The following is a 19,392-nucleotide window of genomic DNA, read 5'->3' on the forward strand; positions in this document are numbered from 1 at the left end:
ACAGGAGGAAACAGAGGAGGAAACAGGAGGAAACAGAGGAGGAAACAGGAGGAAACAGGAGGAAACATGGAGCCTATCTTTAACACAGAGGAGGTTGTTGTACTGTGTCATGTTTAAAGCGACATGCTCGGTTTGTAATCAGCATATTGGAACATTAAAACTCATCTGAACTCTTCCCAACCTGAGGCATCTGAACAGCAACACAAACAGCAAAGCAAACCTGCAGCCTCGAAACACGCAAATATTTCAAAGATTAAACATAATCTAAAAACAAAAACACACAAAACCATCAGATTTATTGGACTGAATCAAGAATCCACAAATGAAAACAAAGGTTCCTCTGATGATAAGACCTGGATGATCGCTGCAGTAACACCCAGGTCTTCACAAACCTCCAGCTGATGGTTAAAATAATAGCAACAAGTCCCGACCACACCTGGGAATGCAGCCAGACAGGCTCTGCCGTATGTGCAGCAACCCCGTCTGTGATTATCTGTGTTTGAGTGCGTTCCTGCAGTTTCAGGTTTTGATTCCCTCGAGCAAAACTCATCCGATTTCACCACAAGCAGCACAAAGCCTCAGGGAGTTTAATTACATCTAAATCCACAGGCTGTTGCCTGGTGACACAAAAGACCTGATGGTTATTTCCTCGACTTTTGTATTTCACCTTCAATGCCTTCAAGTTACACAACAGCCAGACTCTGACAGGTTCTGATCTTTTGGAAGCTGCTGGAGCATGAACGCCGTTCTTTCACCTCCAGGCATCACTACGACACATTTCTGCAACTGGGTCAGAGTTTGTTCTGTTGTTGCTGGTGTGGAAACAAAGATCTTAACATCAGTGTTGTGCAGACGTGGGTTAAGGTCACAGTTACAGGTACGATCAGCAGTGGAACATCAAGACTAACGAGTCCCGAGTCCACACCTCTAACCTGGTGTGTGACATTAACCCTCTGATGATTTTTTCATGCATTCATTTCTCTCTTTGTGAAGCACCTGTGTTATATTTCATATCTTTAGTCACAATCACTCAAAATATCATGATAGAAAAGCTCAAATGTTTGTTTTACTATTTGTACATTAATAAAGAAGAAAGATGTAAGAAATTAAACTATAATAAAGTCTATTTACATGTAAGGGGATTTATTTTCCTGCCCTTTTCACTAAAATTATGACTCATGTGAATTATGAAAAATATGAATAATTCAGACATCAGCACTATTTCTGGGAAACTGACAGAGGAAAATACAGTTAATGAAGTCTGAACCTTCTTCACCTGCAACGTTACTCAGTTCCCAACATGTTAATGCAGATCTGGGTTAATACACATCCCCTTTTCACTTAGTTATTGGAAGTTCTATTGAACACATATTGTTGTCTCTCACGTCTGTGTAACTTCCAGGCTGTTTCTCTGTAACTGGTGAAACGCTCTGTCCAGGAAATCAAGAATTGCAAAGAAGAACCCTGGAGTTCTCCCTCCAGAGCCAAATCTGATAGGTTCCAACAAACAATCCGGTTTCTTCTGCTCAGCGTTCAGATATTTTTGTACTTTAAAACCCGACTGTTTCTGCCAAATCTAAAAGGTGCAGGCACACAGCTTGCCTCAGATGGAAAGAATTCATAGAAAGTACTTCACTGACTTAAAAAAAACAAATGAGACCAAGAGGAGGAGGAGCTGCTGTTGGACAAAACAGCGTTCCTAATTTGGACAGAATTACCGATGATGATTAATAATGATGTTTTTCAAGAGAGGAACTGGAATGTGAAGTTGTGAAACAAACACCAATTTCCTCCATTAAAAAGTCCCTAAACATCCATGAAAAGTCAAACTTCATCTGCAGCACGATTCACCTTCCAGCTGTCGATCGCTGGGTTTCCTCCTGCTCTCCCTCCGGTCAGAAGGAGCGCAGGAGATCATGAACTCAGAACACAGCCGCCTTTAAAGCTGGAAACATGTTTGTTGGAACAAATACATCTCAGAATGTGGAAACAATCAACTGAAGCACAAAGAGACGCTGATGAAACATCAGGTCTGAGCAGGCGAACCATCCCACCGATGCTTCACTGTTTCCTGTGGGGGCTTGTCTCACTGTGTGGGTGAAGTTTTATCTGATGAAGAAGCATAAACAGTGTCATCTGCCCCCCCCCCCTCACCGTGTCGACTCCTCCGAGCAGCAGCTCCGTGACGCTGATGTAGACCTCGGCTCTGGTCATCTTGTCAGACGACAGCAGGTAAGTCAGGTACATGCCCTCTGCCGGCTCGCCGCTGCACACCTGCGCTCCGATTTCAGCCATCCTCCTGTCGATGAGGGTCTGAGCTGCCGAACAGACACACAGGAAAAAAAAACATGGATGTCAACGTGAAACCGGAACCTGAAAAGACGCAGATTTCCCCCTTCAGTCGTTTCTCTTGCTGCCTACCTACGTCGTAGAGGTCGTCCCACGCCTGAACGAAGCGTTTCCAGAAGGGGAGGACGCTGCGGCTCCAGCGGGGGAAAAGCAACACCATGTCAGACAGCGTCAGCATGTTGTTGACGGCAGCGATGAAGCGCAGCGTGTCCGGGGGAATCTCCTCCTGCAGGCAGCCCAGCCTGGTCTCAAACAGGATGGAGGAGATGCCTGCAGGGGAGCAGGGAAAGGTTCAGAGGACTCACTTCCCTCTGTGCCCTCCACTCTGAGTGTCGCTGCAGCGCCTCTTACCCTCAAAGCCAAACTTGTAGAGCTCAGACGCCAGATCAGAAACCGTGGCCTGGTCCTGACTCTGGCTGCGGAGGAGCTCGACGCGTCGCAGCAGATCTCTGACCACGCTGTGGATGGTGGAAGCGAAGGCCGACACCTCCTGCAGCTTCAGCATCTTGGGGTTGAGGGCGCTGCGGATCCGGTACCACTCTGGTCCTGTGCTGGAAAGTGACAGAGCTTTAATGTTCTTCAGATTACAGATTCGAGGTGACCCATGAAGGCGTCGTGAGGGACCCCTTCACAAGAAATCAGACTTTCAAAAACATGAAGCTTTAACTCTTTAAATGTTATTATTTGTCCCGCCGCGGCGTCCGTCTCCACTCACTCCACATGCAGACCGTAGGCCTGTCCCCTCAGGTCCCTGTACTCCTTCCAGTGCGGCAGCTCGGCCCGGACCGGGTAGCGACCCTCCTGTTGGATCACCTGAGCTATGAGCTCCGGAGTCGCCACGTTGACGAGGTCGAACGGGCCGAACCTGGAGCGCCAAATGGGTCCGTACAGACTCCTCTGTAAACCCTGAGGAATAATGACAGTGTGAACCACAATTTCAACATTTACACAGCTGATTTCTGAGATACTTGTACAACCTGAAATATTCTATTGTATTAAATTACTCCACCTAAAGTAACTGGTTACTTTTTTATAAACCTGTTCAACCAAAATATATAATTAGCTCCATAATTACGTAGATTTAATTGTCTAACAGGTGCAATAATATAGAGATATATTCTATCTAATAGTCGGAAACAGTGAGTTCTTTTACTTTCAATAATTGAGTAAATTACTACTACCACACTACACTGCGTATTACTGCATTTTTACGTTGTGATACTGTTACAACTTCTTTCTTTCCTCCTGTGTGTAAAATGTCTGCAGCAATTAACAAGTTCCTAACAATAAAATTACTCCTGAGACTTGGTGAAAATGGGATTCTGGGTAATTATATAACTCAAATTCAGATGGTTGTGTCTCTAAATCACAATATACCAACCTGTAGCCTTAAAAACATTCTAAAAATATTTTTAAATTCAGGAAAGAGAGATAATTTCTACATTTACATAAACTTTATTAAACACAGTTAATGTTTGTGTTGTTTCCTCAAATGCTGCACATAACCCACATAACCCACATATTTCATAAACATATTTCATAAGATGAAAATACTAAATACTAATATATATGTGAATCTTCTCTTGCACGACAAAAACGTCATTTGTCAATAATGGATCAATAAAAACTATCAGTTATTTGTTGTGACAGTCCCGTGCAGCGTGTACCTGCAGGAGGTGGCTCTTCTCCGCGTAACCTTTGACAAACAACCAGTACAGAGTGGTGGACATACTGGGCCCGGGCAGGTCATCGATGCCTTTGAGCCTTCCCGTCTCAGTCGTCGTCTGGACGCTCAGGTTTCTTCTGGGTGCGGACGCTCCGGGTCGGAGCTCCGGACCGGTCCGGGCCTCCGACACTGTCCGAGCGCAGAGGGCAGAGAGGGACCGGGCAGCTGCTGCCGGGGAGGCCATGCTGGACACAGTGTGAAGGCAGCGAATGTGTTAGTGAAGTTTGTTCAGTACGACTCCTTTTATGGTGTTCATCTCCCTACAGCCAGTTCTCGGTACTGCAGGAACTGTTCGTATTAAATACTTGAGAGATTCATTTATTCTCGTATAATTAAGATTTTCTTGACAGTCCTTAATGCAACTATTGTGTCTTTGAATAGAGAGAATAAAGACAATAAAGTGACGTAACAACAAAATATAAAATACCTGCTTTAACCTGCTTTTACTCTTCAAACCTGCAGCTAAATCCACTGAAAGTTTCTGTATGATTTTGATCTTTCAGATGAATTAGTGGCGTCGTGCTGACATCTAGTGGTCAGTCAGGGTCACTGCAGTGTCAGGGTTGCTGACAGCAGTTCTTATTTTCACCCCTTTTGCCCACATTGAATCCTTAATTGTGTTCAGATAAATTAATTAATTGATTAGACAGAAAATTAACTCATAATTGTGATATTTGTTTGATCATTTAAGTCATTTTTTTATATTTAACACCATGATTCAATATCACAGAGGTTTTTCTGATCTGAGACAAGAGTCTGAGGCACATTTGTGATTTGGGCGATATAAATAAAATGGACTTGAATTCAGATGCTGTCCAATCACAGCAGCCCGTCTGTTGGCGGCATGAAGTAGTCCTTCCGTCTTTCCGCAGCTGGTATATGACTCTCAAAAATGACTTTAGAGAAAGTGCTGCATCCCGTCCTGTACTTACTGCTGAGGGATCGGAAGGACTCTCCTGCAGGAAAAAAGGAAGTAAACTATAAACAGACGAAGGCCTCAGACAACAATGTACGTGTATTATGTGTATTAGTACATATTTACCTGTTGCCAGAAACCTCAGGGTCAAAGACAGCCTGTCTTTTGCAGGAATAGCTTTTCGTAGTTTGGTGTCCTGTCTGGCAAGTCATGGCCCAACTCTCCTCAGCAAAATGTCCAATTCTTCTGGAGTCATCTTCACAAAGTTTAAAAAGTCATCTCAGCTGTCATCGACCTGCAGAGACAGAATAAAATACAAAACACATAATGAGTTGCATGAAAAACTGACTTCATTCAATGAGACTTTACACTCTGGCTTAAAATGTTGTCATCAAACTTGAAACTTGCACAGTTTTAATAATTTAAAGAAAGCTGAGTTGAGGGTTGCATGGTACATTCAGTTCAAACTGATGTATAATTTAGGCCTACACAACTGAATGCTCTGCTGTAAAAATCTGTTGCGTTTGAGGCCACAAAGGAAGAAGGGGAAATCTGCACACTCTTTAAACTGTACTTTAGAGTACTGGTGAAATAAGTGTTCAGCTTTCCCGTCTTTTCTTTAGGTGTATATTTTCTTTACTTTCTTCATTTAATTTAAACCACAAGGCTGGAATTTTTTCTTTTCATCATAGTTAATAAAAAAAAAAAGCAGAATATTAAAATCAGTCTGTCGTTTTTACTGGAGGAAAAAATCATTTTAATTAATTTAGGTAGGGTTTTTTTTTAATTTCTTACAGAATTCAGGTTTAATTAATTAAACACCTGCTACAATTAGTTTGTTAGCAAATGGCATTATAACAACGTAGTTAAAGAGACTAGTGTGAATGCGTCACCGAAAGAACCGTTAGCTTCCATCCAAACGAACCGGCCGCCATCTTTGACCATCCCATCATTGTAAAACCTCAATATCTAATGTTTTTGTCACTTCTACACACAGTGTGTTCAATTAAACTACCACGACCGTTAAAACAAACTCATGCTAACACATAGCAGAGTTAGCATTAGCACCCCCCACCACACACACACACACACACACACACACACACACACACACACACACACCTTTAAATCCGGAGGGAGACTGCTGCACGTCGGCCAGTTTCTCTTCAAAATGCGTCTTTTTTCGGGTGTTTTCTCTAGAAGAAGCACCGCCGCACAGGCAACGGCACGGAGCAGCTTTCGCCGGCGCTCCATGCTTTGTTTTCTGCCAAAAGTAATGCTGAAATGCCGCGGCAAGAGGTATCGATCCGCGTCGTCTTTTCAGTCTGATTCGACAGTTTTATTTTGGAGGTCTTCACCGGAAGCGTTAGTATGTTATTATGTCTACCACTACACATAAACCTACACAATATATCTTTCTATACTTTACAGTGGTAAAACTATATTACCGTCAGTCTGCTTTCATTGAGAGTATTTATTTATATTATGATTTAAATTTTTAACAAATGTCTGGATGTTTGTTATGGAAACCTATTTCCACCTATTAAAGGAAAAAATCGTAAAAACGTAGCCTTGATTAAAAAATAAAATCATGTTAAATCAAAAGTATGAGAATAAGAGTAAAAATTATGAGACAGAATGAGATAAAAAGTAGAAATTATGAGTTAAAAAGTCAGAATTATGGAATAGAAAGTCAAATCTTGTGATAGAAATCTAAATTATAAGATAAAGTCGAAACAAGAGTAATACTATTATTACTCTATCCGTAGATACACATTTTCTGGATCTAATTTGGCTTTCCATTAACAACATTAACAGGCAAAAATCTGAAAATACATTTCAAGCAGAGGCTGTTTCTATGAAACAACGGTCACTCAGATGTGAAATAAATATCTTTTATTGTTTTCATCGTCATAGTCATAATTGTTGTAATTATGAACACAGAGCTGTGGCAATACTCCAGAATTTTGCCAAAAAACAGCAACCATTCAACGGCACTGCTGCGTCTCTCAGGACCCAACCATGCAACCATACAATCTCCCATTTAAAAAAAAGGTAAAATAAAAAATATATATTAAAAAATTATGCGTACCACTGATATACAGATCTGATATAAACAGGCGTATTGGTCACAAACCAATTAGAATTATAAACATGGCTTCTTTTACAATACACAGAGACCAAACATGTGGGATATAAGTGTACTTTTCTTTAAAAAAAAAAAAAAAAAAAAAAAGGGTACATTTTCATTTTATACATTTGTACATGATTTTTTTTAAATTTCATTTTCATTATTATTTTAATGTTCTCACCCCCTACAGTCAGAATGCTCAAGGCATTTCAGGCGCAGTGTCCAATGAGCACAAATTGCAGTAAATGCACGTTTACAAACTCGCGCACACACACACACACACACACACACACACACACACACATACAAATTACACACACACACTCACACTCACACACATCCAGGAGTGGCAGCAGTGGCTTTAGACACTAAAGAGAGAACTACAGGTGTATCTTGGCGTCTGCAGGTGGCAAATACTGGTACCAAAGAGTTTAATCCACTGTGGTGAACGAGGCCATCTGACGGTAGAAATGAGACAATACATTCATGTACAGGTCATCGCTAACTGAACCCTCAACACACACACACACACACACACACACACACCCGCTCACATTCACACTTGTGTAAAAATAAAGAATAGTCTTTAAAATGTGCAAAGAAAAGGTCGCTGAACCGAGCTGCACGAGCGACAGCTGACGAGGAATCGTGAAAAAGCATCAGTGAATAATCGATAGTGCATAATGGTAGTGCGTATCAAGGTTTACCAGTGCTGGCGGCGTTTTACAACTGAATCTCCATCTGTACCAGACAGTTTACTGTACGCCGCCTCCAACTCAATACAGGAGGCTGATTTGCAAATACTCTACAATGACTTCTTCTTCTCTGGAGCTTTGTTTGTTTGGTACCGTTTGGAAAATGCATAACGTGAGTGAAGGAGGAGTTTGTTTCCACAACCTGTGCGGAGCTACCGGCTGATGACAGACACACAACCACAGAGCGACAGACGGTCTGAATCTTTCAGACCAGTATAAGTGCCTTCAGGGAAAATCACAACCTGTGGTTAGCAGCTCTGAGTCACCCTGGCTTTGACTTCCTGGATGATTCAAGGCGAGGAGAAGCAGCTGTTGAACAGGTGCGATCAGTAAAACACGGCTCTTTAGTAACACCTGGTGGACACTGCAGGAAATTACAACAACATCTGCAGATACATGTCGTCCTCGCAAGTTTTCGTACCAAATATATCACAGCTACATGTCATTTCTTTACTGATCAGTACCAAAAACATCCGCCTGCCTATCCACCAACATCGAACTTCATACTGGAAAGTAAACTAATGAAATGAGGTGGTGTCACTGGAGCAGTAGAAGAAGAAGTTATGGGCTGACACTGTTTAAACGTGCAGCTTCACCACTAAGTCTGCTTCATGTTCTCAGGTCTCCAAACACTCAACCAGCTGCAGTGCATTGTGGGAAGTCAAGGAGGAGTTTGACATGTTACCAACTTGTTTCAAAAATAATAAGAACAAATAAAGTCACTGAAACGACACACAGGGACATTTTAGAGCTAATGTGTAAAGAGCCGGTAAAATATTACTGCGAGCTCATCTGTCTTAGACACTGTGTGTAAATCTCTACGTCACTGCAGCTCCGCCCACAACCAACACACACACTGACACCTACACACACACCGAGACTCTGATTACTCTGTCTGACTAACGTTTAAGGGTCTGTCTTCTGCGAAGGGATCGAGGTCTGACATGAAGCCGGGTGAGGGCTGAACTCGTCTGTGGTGAACGTGTAAGAGGTGGGACATTTAACCAGCTAGCATGTTGATTGGTTGTTGGCAGAGCTGACCCAAAAAAGATCACTCCTCCTGGTCATCATCAGCCGAGGGGTCGCTGGTTGCGGAGAACTCATTTAAAGCTGCAGTCTGGTGTTACTGGTGCATAGTTGTGGAGCCAACGCCATGAACAACCTCTATGGATCGGTCGTATTCAACACAACGACGTGAGTGAAGCTCGGTCCCGAGAGGAAGCGGAGGCGGCGGCGGCGGCGGCAACAGCTGCGGCGCTCGTTTGTGGTTCGGCTAAAGTGACGAGTTGACGTTCTGATACAGAAGCTGCAGCGCCGCCTGTTGTTCAGGAGTGAAGCTCTGTGGGAAACTGTAAACGACACCGTGGAGAGCGGGTCTGTTCTGTGGGAGTGCATGTGAGGCCAAAAACACAAACAATACAAACATAACCACATGTGACACAATGAGAGTGCTCTGATATGGCACAGTGATGGAGGACAGGAAGGGACCGGCTGCAGCAGCGGACCATGAAGAGACAGTTAACTGGATATGTACCTGTAGGTTCAACGACGAGCAGCTCGTGAGGCGTTTGGAAACGTCCGGGCTTACGGCTCCACATGTCGGACAACAGCGGGACAGCGTCATACAGCCAGACCTCTGGCCAATCAGCTGCGAGACTCTCGCCTTGATCAACGCTCTTCAAATGCTCCTCTTTAGTTTCAGTGCTTCTCGTGGTCTGAAGTGGTCGACAGGAAGTTTCTTCGCCACCAAAGAGCCATATTCTGAGTTTCCTCATGTAAATAACAGATCTGATGCAACTGACCGTTAATCTCACCGTCAGTTCATCCCACCATTATTTTCTAAAATGATAAATTCATTGTTTCGTCTATAAACTGCTTCTGCAGAGCGACCTGACTATATCTCATATCAAACTGTATTAAACACAGGATTTTAAATGAAATATTCTTAAATATTCTGCTCACCAGGCGGCTGCTAACTGATGTAGCAGCTGCACGAAACCAGTGACGTACCGGTAAAAGTCAGGATCTAACGGCCATGAACTGACTTTGAATCCACAAGAGTCCAACCAATCAGACCACTCAACACTTTGAGAAGCAGAGGAGACAAAAGGTGCATTCGAGAAATCAACACGTCTGGATTCTGTGAAGCAGGAGTTCCAGTCCCTGTCGGAGAACCGGTCGGGAGGTGAAACCTGTTTTTCAAACAAAAAGTCTGAAGCGTATTTTGTTACCAGGCAAACGAACCGAGTGAGCCGAGCTGAGGCGGGACCCCATCTCAACAGCAGGAGAGTCTGTGTTACAGAAAAAGGCAGAAACGGACGTTGCGGCTGAACTGGGATCAGCTGGATTCGGGCTAAACGGTGCAAAAGGCAGTTTATCCAGGAGGAGAAAAAAAAAAAACGACACTCAGAACGACTGCGACTAAGAACGACAGAGATTATCCACAAACTCACTGCGTTTCAAAACAGAAAAGGCACACGGCAAAGAACGAAGAGGGGGAGGGAGGAGAGGGAGAGGGAGGAGGGGGGGGGTTACAGACAGTAAAGCAGAGGCAAAGCATTTCATCTGAGACCAGAGGGTGAGTGGAAACTGTTGGTGGGGAGTGTTCTCTATAGCAGCGGGCCCAGGTCCTCACCATCGCTCTGGGTTTTGGCAGGAGACTACATTCTGGGGTCGGGTCAGCGAGATGGGGGGGAGAGGGGGGGCGGGGGGCAGAGCCATTGAGAGTCAGGCGTCACCTCCTGTAGGTCCACAACACCGACACTATCCCACTCCAAGACGTTTGAAGAGAGGAACCGTACAAACATAAAAAAGGAGACGTTTTCAAATAGTCGTTTTTCGTCGCTTCAGGAGGAAGTGCTCCGTCCCTCCGTTTCTCACAAATTAAGGTGCAACTTGCGGAGAAAAATAAAATAAAAACTCATGTCCTCTATGGCAGTCTCATACAAACAGAGACAGGAGGAGCAGGTACGCGCCACCCCACGCCTACACGCCCCACCTTGTTCCAGCCAGTCCTTCCTGGTCTGATGTGGTTTCAGCTCGGAGGTGGAGGGGGCGGGGTCAGAGGCGGGGACGCCCCATCGGGTAAGGCCGTATCTGGCAGTTCGGCAGGCGGGCGGGGGTTTAAAGGTTCAGGGGTGGGGTTAATGTACAAAGATGTGCCTCAGTAGCTCATCAGCAGACGGCCGCTGCTTGGTCTCTACAAAGATCCGTTTGAGAAACTCTCGGCAGTGGTCCGACACGTGGGCGGGGAGAACCGGGTTAGTGGGCTGGGTGGCGATCTTAAAGATGGCTGCCATGGCCTCAAACTCCGCCCAGGGGGGTCGTTGGGTCAGCATCTCCACCACGGTGCAGCCAACGCTCCTGAGGGCGAAGGGACAGGTGTTAAACTCAGGATCAAACACACAGTTCTTCTTCCAGCTGGAGTGAGAGTTTCCTCCCACGTCTTTTACCTCTAACATCATGAAATAACTAGAATTACCGCCTCACACTCAGTTTAATAAACTATGAACCGTGTGTGAAATTCTGTTGAAATTTTGTTGTGAAGTCTTGAGTAATGGCTAAAAAGTGTTTTCTGATGTCACAGTGACCTTGACCTTTGACCTTTAGCCACCAAAATCACACATCAAAATCGAATCAGTCTGTCGTTGTCTCCACGTGGATGTATGAGCCAAATCTGAAGAAGTTCCCTCAAAGCGTTACTGAGATATTGTGTCAACGAGAATGAGACGGACGGAGAACCTGAAAACAATATGGCTGCCGCTGAGTGTCGCCGGCACAACAGGGCGCCTGAGCTCTCACCAGATGTCGGCCTTCCTGCCGTAGCCCTCTCCACTGATCACCTCCGGGCTCATCCAGTAGGGGGTGCCGGTCACCGACTTGATGCCTGTTCCTGACAGACAGATGGTCTGCAGCCGCCGACTGGCGCCGAAGTCTCCCAGCTTCACGTTACCCACCGAGTCACGAAGGATGTTGGCTCCTGAACAGAGACGAGACCGAGTTTATCAACCTGCTTCTGTTCTTGTGAATTTTGAGGTGAACCACAGACGGTCCGGCTCACCTTTGATGTCCCTGTGGACGATCATGTTGCTGTGCAGGTAGGACACGCCCTCCAGGATCTGCCGGGTGTAGCGGCGCGTCACGTTTTCCGTCAGCGCTCCGTACGACTTCAGCTGGTCTTTAATGGAGCCCTGAGCAGCACGACAGACGACAGACGACAGACAGACATTTAACATGTTTTTATCAGGTTTTACTGGATTTTATTGTCGTCTTATTCGTTTCTATTTGATTCATTCACCTTGTTTTAACTCTGTAAAATCCCACACCTTTAAAAGCAAACTCAAGCCCTTCCTTTTTATGGAAGGTTAGTTATTTGTCTTTAGCCTTTACATCACCGTGTAGAGTAAACGTGTGGACGTGTGAACGAACACTCACGCCGGGCATGTACTCCATGAAGATGGAGAGCGTCCGCTCCATGGTGTCCCGCAGACAGCCGTAGTACTGGACGATCCGCTCGTGGCACAAGTTCTTCAGAAGCTGGATTTCACACTCCAACGCGCTCACCTCCTGAATAAAGACGAACACAGGACAAACCGTCGTCTCTGTTGTTTCCCAGCCGCCGTCCACCCTGAACCAGATAAACACCGTCTGAGTTATCCTCACCTTGCTGGTCTCCGGACTCTCCGGGTCAAACTGGACCTGTTTGACCGCCAGTTCCCGCCCAGTATCGGCGTCATAACAGAGGAAAACCCGCCCGAAGGCTCCCTGACCCAGAAGCTTCCCCAGCCGCCAGTTGGTTGGAGCTCGTGGAGCTGGAGGCGAAACGACACGAGCGATTAAATCACAGGAAAGAAACATGGGAGAGATTCTTTCTGCGGCTGTTTCACGGAGACTCACAGCGGCTGGGCGGACTGATGTCCATGACAGAGAGGGTGGGAGCGGCCGTCGGATTGGGGTTGGGCTCGATGTCGCTGCCCCTCCGCGGCCTCCTGGCGGGTCCCGGGGCCTCCTCCAGGTCGGGGGTGAAGACGCTGCTGCCGCTGCTGGTGCTGGGCGACTGCTCGGTCGGGCTGAAGCTGACCGGCGAGCGGAAGCCGTGAACCTGCGTTCGCCGAGCCCGAGGGAAGGTCTTCCTCCCTGCCGCGCGGAGGAAGAGGAGGAGAAGCAGGAACGGTGAGGAAGATGAATCATGAAGAAACAATATAATTATTTAATATTTAAAACGTCGCCCACCATCGCTGTAGTCTTGAAGGCCGAAGGGAATACCGTATCGCCGAGGATACGTTCCCCCTTTCCCCGACTTCTCGAACACTGGGATGTCGTACTCTGACAAGACAAGAGTTCAATCAGTCTGTCTGTATCTCTCTCTCACACACACACACACACACACACACACACACACACACACACACACACACACACACCTGGGAAGTCCTGGTGGTTGTCTGGGTAGCTCTGTGCTCTGGGCATCCTGGACTTCGGGTAGTCGCTGCATGAAGACAAACAACACCTGAACCTTTATTTCATGTTGTCCGTGTTGCGTCACCTGTCACCTGTCACCTGTCACCTGTCACCTGTCACCTGTCATCTGTCACCTGTCACCTGTCACCTGTCACCTGTCCACACTTCATGTTTACACCTGGTGTGTTTAGACTAAGAGTATCTGCAGGTATTAAATATTAAATGAGTCTGTTGTGCGGTTAGAAGAACGCGGTGCTCACCTGTCCAGTGGACTGTCTAAAGAGGGACAACTTCCCGACGCCGAGTTCTCCGGACTGCTCATGGACAGTGGGTCCAACATCTGAAGGAGACAAAGACGCTCAGACAGAGAAGCTCACACACACCGTCACGGCCAAAATCATATTGATCTGTTATTAGATAACTAGTATTGGTAATTGCTGGTACCTGGTCCATGCTCTCGGGGATGAACTCCCCCTCGCTGTTGATGCTGGTGAAGGAGCCGTTCCTCGCCACCTGCTGGAGAGCGTCGGGAATGTATCCTGGAGGAGGAGAGCTGCGGTCCGTCGAATGGGAACCTGAGGTTTGGAGGACAGAGGGAAACATTGTCATTTAAGATATTTGCTTTATTATTATTATATCTGCTGGATCGGTGGCAAAACAACAACATGAATTGTGAGTTTGATAATTGATTTGATTGTGAGTTGGTGTATCCACCTATCAAAGCCAGCATGCTCTTCTTGTCAGCGACCCTGAATCCCGTGTTGTCCAGCTCCTCGTGGGACGGCAAGAGGTCCATACTGGAGGAAGAGTTCTGCAGAAACAAGAGGAACAAAGCCGGCTGTTAACAGACGAAACCCAGCGACTCATAACAAGACTTAAAAATAAAAAAGAGTCAAAACTGTTTTGAATTAGTTGCTGCTGTTAAACAAGTCGAATAGAAATACTTAAGACAGAAGTAGAAATACTGGGAACTAAGACTGGTCTCCTCCAGTCGTCAGTGTCTCTGTCAAAGTGTCAACAACATGTGTGTCTGTCCTGATGCTGGAGAGACGGTGGGAGCTGCTGACCTGAGAGGACATCTGCAGCACCAGCAGGATCTTCAGGCTCTTCATGTGAACGCTGCGATCCAGCAGCTCCACGGCCTTGTCCAGGTCGTCCTGAGTCGTCAGTGGAATCACCAACTGCAGGAAGAAAAAACAACAACTTTCTTTGAATATTTCATTCAACAGCAGCATTAAAACTGTAGTTTTTCCAGCCTGTGAAGCTCCGCACCTCATTGTTGGTGTAGTGAAGGTCCATCGTCTGACCGAAAGCCACTTTAGCTTTTGACCTCAGGTCGTCCAGCTTGACGGGTCGAGGGAACTGCAGGATCCTATGAGGAAGAAGAGAGGTCAGAGGTCGGGAGGGAACAGCTGCTGGTCCACACTGCTGACAGTAAAGTCATGCACCTGGACGAAGACTCACCTCTTCTCCCCTTTGAACTCGAACTTCACTCTGACGTCGTTCTGTGGAGAAGTCACGGAAAATTCAGCAGAGGACAAAGAATAAAGAAATGTGATGAATGAACAGTGACAGAGGACGACACAGAGCAGCGGCTTCTGACCGACCACTGTTCATCTGATTCTAATTTCATTTGGGACATTTGATGGAAAATTACATTAACATTTTTATCATATCTTATAATAAAAACCATCAAGAAATTAGAAAGAATTTCTCCATCAAGAAATTATTAAAACCAGTGTCCCCAGTTGGAGTCCCGGCTGGCTGGACTATTTGCTGCATGTCTTTCCCCTACTCTCTCTCTCTCTCTCTCTCTCTCTCTCTGCATTTCCTGTCGGTCTTTATCAAATAAAGGCACAAAATGGCCAAAAAACAAAACTAAATAGTGGCAGTTAAGTAAAGAAAGAACCAGTGCGTTTTACTGGAAGAGGCTTTCTCAGTTTCTAAACTGGTCTCTTTGTCTGTGTGAACTTTTTCCAGTTTCACATTAAAAGCCCCAGCTTCCCTGAAAGGCTCTTACTGTGAAATCTCACTGTCATATATAAGCACACTGTAATGAGTCAGAGTCACGGCTCTGGTAAAGATAAGAGACTTTATGTTCTTGTTTTGTCACCTGGTTCTTGGGCGAGGAGGCTTTGGGTTTGCCCAGGTCCGACAGGAACATGGCAGGACGGCTGGAGCGGTGCAGTTCGGCCAAGTCCTGCATGATCGAGTTCAGCGCCTCCTGCTCATCTGAGGGACAACAAGCAGATTTTAAAAGATAAAGACTGATAAAAGCAAAACTGGGCTGACATTATTGTGAATTAACAAAATCCAGGTCAGATATAAATGTTTAAATGACAATTACAGGTAAAAAAGAGCACAACTATAGGAACATGTTATTTACCTGCAGATAACACAGAGGTTTACTGTGAGCTAATGATGTCAAAGACACATTGTTCAGTGAGGAAAAAAACATTCCTTGGTTTGTAAGTTTAACAAAAGACAAAGTTGGCTTTCTGCCAAACAGTAACGCTGTCTTAACACACACACACACACACACACATACCCATCATCGTGGCACGGCGATTGACCCAGGAGGCCGGGAAAGAGGATTCTCCCATCAAAGGGATTCCTTTCTCCTGCAACAGCAAAAGCACAACATGAATCCTGACGTGCAGCTGATCGGGACACAAGTTCCAGCCTGAAGCTGCCGACTGATCAGTTGATCTGATCTCGTCCACAGGGGTGAGATGTGTGTGTGTGTGTGTGTGTGTGTGTGTGTGAGTGTGTGTGTGTAGGGAGGGGGGGTAATGATAACAACAACTGAATATATTTTTATCACAGTTAAGTTGTGCAGCTGGTGTCATCACTGTGACGACGGTGCCGTCCTGCGTCTCAGATATAAATCTGTCACGACACTGACTGAAAGCTAACAGTGTTTGCCTTGTTGTTGTTGTGTATAAACAAAACTCTGCATCAAATTTCACGAGTACAGTCTGTTGAATTTATCCAGGAACATTTTGAATTAGAAAATACTGCAGTTTGAAGGGAGACAGGGTGAATTTATCACTCGTCGTTACCATTTACACCATGGTATCTGTCACTTTAATGTTTCTAGTTGGTGAAAACGATTTATGGCTTTTAATATGATCTTTGCATCAGTGTTGTGATTTGTCAGGCAGCCAAAAACAGGCATTTCTTCTCTGGTTAACTTTTCTATTCACACTTTCTCAACGGATTTTACAGAAAATGTCTTCTACCACGATACACTCAGTTGTTTATTAAATCCATGGAGTTAAAAATACATCTGACACACAAGCCTGTAATAAATCCTGTCTTCAAGAAGATTCCAACATTTTGTCCAAACCGTTCATACAAATAACGTTGGACAGTTAGACACAGCAAAGTGTTCCTAATAAACTGGAGTATTTATTCCAATAATGCAACATATCCTGTGACAGAGGATTGTGACAACATCAGTGAAGAAAAAGTAATTTGACTTTTTACTGTATTGTAAAAACAAACTTTAAAAAGTAAGAAAACACTAAAACTAAAAGTCCTGCCTTAAAAGGGACAAAAGGACTTTCAGACAAATGCACTAACGGTATAAAAACTAAATGTATTTACGTAGAATTGCATCCTTCAGAGTATTATTCCCTACTCCAGTTCCTATATTGTATTACTAGAGTATTATTGGTGCAATAATGTGCAATAATTTAAACCACTTGATGAAGTAATGGGCAGTGTCATTTATACAAACATTCCATATAATGATCATGTTTTTCCAGGTTAAGTCTTAATCTGCAAAGTCATTACTGGTTAAGCCAGTAATGACTATCATCACTTTTTAATAACAATTGATGATTATCTTAAACAAATATGTGTTTAGTATGTGAAAGGTAAAAAAATCCCCAGTGCCGAATGTGACAGAAAGTCCAAATATGCAAAAATATTTTGTTTACAATGATGTATGTCAAAGAAAAGCCGACAAGTAGCAGAGAATATTTGGCATTGTTTCACTATTTGTGTCTGAAAATGAACTGAAGCGATTAATCGGTTATTAAAGTATCTGCATATCATCTTTCTGATGATCGACTTATCAATTAATCAGCTTCTAAAATGGAGTAAACATTACAATACTTCCCTGGGAAGTGTGGTGAGGCAGAAGTATAGAGCACATTTAATGTAATAATAAAAGCAATACAGGAATTAATTAATAGTTGCAGCCATTCCTATAACATATTGATATATTCCCTGGCATTCCCTCTACACTCATCACCAGTTGTCATGATATTATAGTAAAGTGTTAGTTACTGGTGTGAAGTCGTGATGATACCATACAACACTACAGACAGAGGCTCTGCACCAGACTGTGTGCAGTGAGTCTGGAAATTAAAGTGTGGACAGTCAAGATGGCCTCTGCTGATCAGGAGCTGATTGGATATCGCTGATCAGAGTCTGATCATCACTGATCGATCACTGTCTGCGAGTGACGTAAAATCTGACTACTCCATCACGCTGGTGAGAGTGGGCTGCAACATCAACATTAGCTTAGCACTTTACAATCGGCAAACATACATCGTCCTTTTCAAATCACTGTGCTGAGCTGATCACGGCAAAGTTGATACCAACAACACTGCCACTGTTATGGCCTCCTTTAGTAGATAATTAGCTTTAAATTAACTTGCTAGCGTTAGCTGAGTAGCTCCATAAGCTAAAATTGACTAACAACTGTTGCTAGCCAATCTGGCATTACGTGCCACGGCCAAAATGTGCTTAATGAATGATGTGGCATCTTGAAATATAACCAAAACACAGTCAGCTGCACATACATAGCTGATACGGGAAGCTAAGTGGCTAACGCCAGCCGAAGAGTTCCGTGTACAGCTAGCTGTCAGGCCAGGGAAGTTGACAAGCTAAGCTAATGCTAATTCAAAGCTCTCCCGCAATGCATGGCCGTAAAAAGCAACCATCAAACGGACAAATGTCAGGTCTGAACCGAACTGTTTCACCTCTATCATCTCACCTGGGGGTCTGATTAGATTGCTTCTCACGTCCTCATCCACAGGGCCGGTGACAGGAGCCCCGGGCCCTGCGGAGAGCCGCTGGAGGAAGCAGAAGTTTGGTAGTCCGCTCTCAACTTCACTCGAGTCCTGCTGGGCCGCGACGACGAGGCCCGACGGCTGTCAGCTGAGCCCGGCGGATGTCTTCAGGCAGAAAAATGACAAGATAACAGCTTATCCGAGAAAGTATCCTCGTGTCTGCACGGCAATGAAAAGGCAAAGTCAATGGACAGCTTTCATTTTGTTGCACTTTACACACTCGTTGACGGTAGCTTCGTTCGCTGTTGCCCCCACAGCTGCGTCAAGTTAACAGTCGATGGACAAAGGGCTACCGGAAGTGTCGAGATTTTGCTGAGAAAATAAAAGCACAATGTGTCTCGCGAAGGGAAAACCATAAATACATATTTCGTACTTTATGTTGACAGTTATTAACCGGAAATGTGTTTTTTTCACTTTGGCAAACTTGACAGTCTCCAAGTCTCGTTGGGGGGAGTCACACAGAAACACAACTTTCCATGTCATAGAAATCATATTTAACATTAAAGTACCTAAACATCATGTCAAAAACGTTTGTACACACAGGAATAAAATGGGCCTATATTTTTTAATAATTATCTAGATATATAGTGGGTGATCATACCTGTAATTTAAGTGGTCAGAACATAATGGCTGTATTTTATGCACTTTGAAATAGTACCACATACTTTGCAGTCAGCATCCCTTTAAATTATACCCAACATGGCCGTAAAGGAGTAGCTTTACGAACAGATAAAAAATTCCCAGTGTATGACAGGGAAGTTATACAAATATAAAGTATATAAAAATTTGATAATGAATTGATACTATGATGCCAAATTTAAAAGAATATACATTTCCCTTTAGACAATATTGATTAATTGCTTGATTTTTTCATTTTATGACAGTTAAAGACGGTTATGTGCAGAAGACCACAGTGCTTTCATCTTATTTTGAAAGCATTTCGAATGTGTCGTCCCGTCCGGTCGATGTCG

At 44.5% G+C, this 19,392-nt stretch overlaps 2 protein-coding genes across 2 annotated transcripts in view; both read right to left on the reverse strand.

Moving 5' to 3' along the window:
- LOC111222696 (sterol 26-hydroxylase, mitochondrial-like) overlaps positions 1 to 4,272 on the reverse strand; it is a 16,086-nt gene extending 11,814 nt beyond the window's left edge. Inside the window, exons 1-5 of the mRNA XM_022746503.1 lie at positions 4,017 to 4,272; positions 3,065 to 3,255; positions 2,701 to 2,900; positions 2,422 to 2,619; positions 2,155 to 2,318 (exon numbers count right to left, since the gene is read on the reverse strand). Coding sequence (XP_022602224.1) covers positions 2,155 to 2,318; positions 2,422 to 2,619; positions 2,701 to 2,900; positions 3,065 to 3,255; positions 4,017 to 4,259 — 996 coding nt within the window. The 5' untranslated portion in view covers positions 4,260 to 4,272. The remainder of the gene's footprint in view (positions 1 to 2,154; positions 2,319 to 2,421; positions 2,620 to 2,700; positions 2,901 to 3,064; positions 3,256 to 4,016) is intronic.
- A 6,195-nt stretch (positions 4,273 to 10,467) lies between these two features.
- On the reverse strand, positions 10,468 to 18,414 carry map3k2 (mitogen-activated protein kinase kinase kinase 2). Its single transcript, XM_022746545.1, has 17 exons — positions 18,346 to 18,414; positions 15,886 to 15,958; positions 15,451 to 15,569; positions 14,802 to 14,842; positions 14,610 to 14,709; positions 14,405 to 14,518; positions 14,052 to 14,148; positions 13,782 to 13,912; positions 13,598 to 13,677; positions 13,301 to 13,365; positions 13,110 to 13,202; positions 12,774 to 13,013; positions 12,540 to 12,688; positions 12,312 to 12,443; positions 11,938 to 12,067; positions 11,679 to 11,856; positions 10,468 to 11,240 (listed from the first exon to the last, which is right to left on the reverse strand). The coding sequence occupies exons 2-17, from the start codon at positions 15,938 to 15,940 to the stop codon at positions 11,021 to 11,023; spliced, it is 1,944 nt and encodes a 647-aa protein (XP_022602266.1). The 5' UTR covers positions 15,941 to 15,958; positions 18,346 to 18,414; the 3' UTR covers positions 10,468 to 11,020.
- Between the last annotated feature and the right edge of the window lie 978 nt (positions 18,415 to 19,392).

This window comes from Seriola dumerili, unplaced genomic scaffold (genome assembly GCF_002260705.1).
Source record: "Seriola dumerili isolate Sdu_G_001 unplaced genomic scaffold, Sdu_1.0 BDQW01000105.1, whole genome shotgun sequence".
Lineage (NCBI taxonomy): Eukaryota > Metazoa > Chordata > Actinopteri > Carangiformes > Carangidae > Seriola > Seriola dumerili.

Excerpts from the sequence above, each read along its gene's own strand:
- map3k2 (XM_022746545.1), bottom strand. The coding sequence starts at position 15,940 with ATGGGAGAATCCTCTTTCCCGGCCTCCTGGGTCAATCGCCGTGCCACG. Across the intron at positions 14,519-14,609 it reads TTCACTACACCAACAATGAG|TTGGTGATTCCACTGACGAC; the intron begins GTGCGGAGCTTC and ends TTCTTCCTGCAG. Across the intron at positions 13,913-14,051 it reads GAGCATGCTGGCTTTGATAG|GTTCCCATTCGACGGACCGC; the intron begins GTGGATACACCA and ends TCCAAACCTCAG.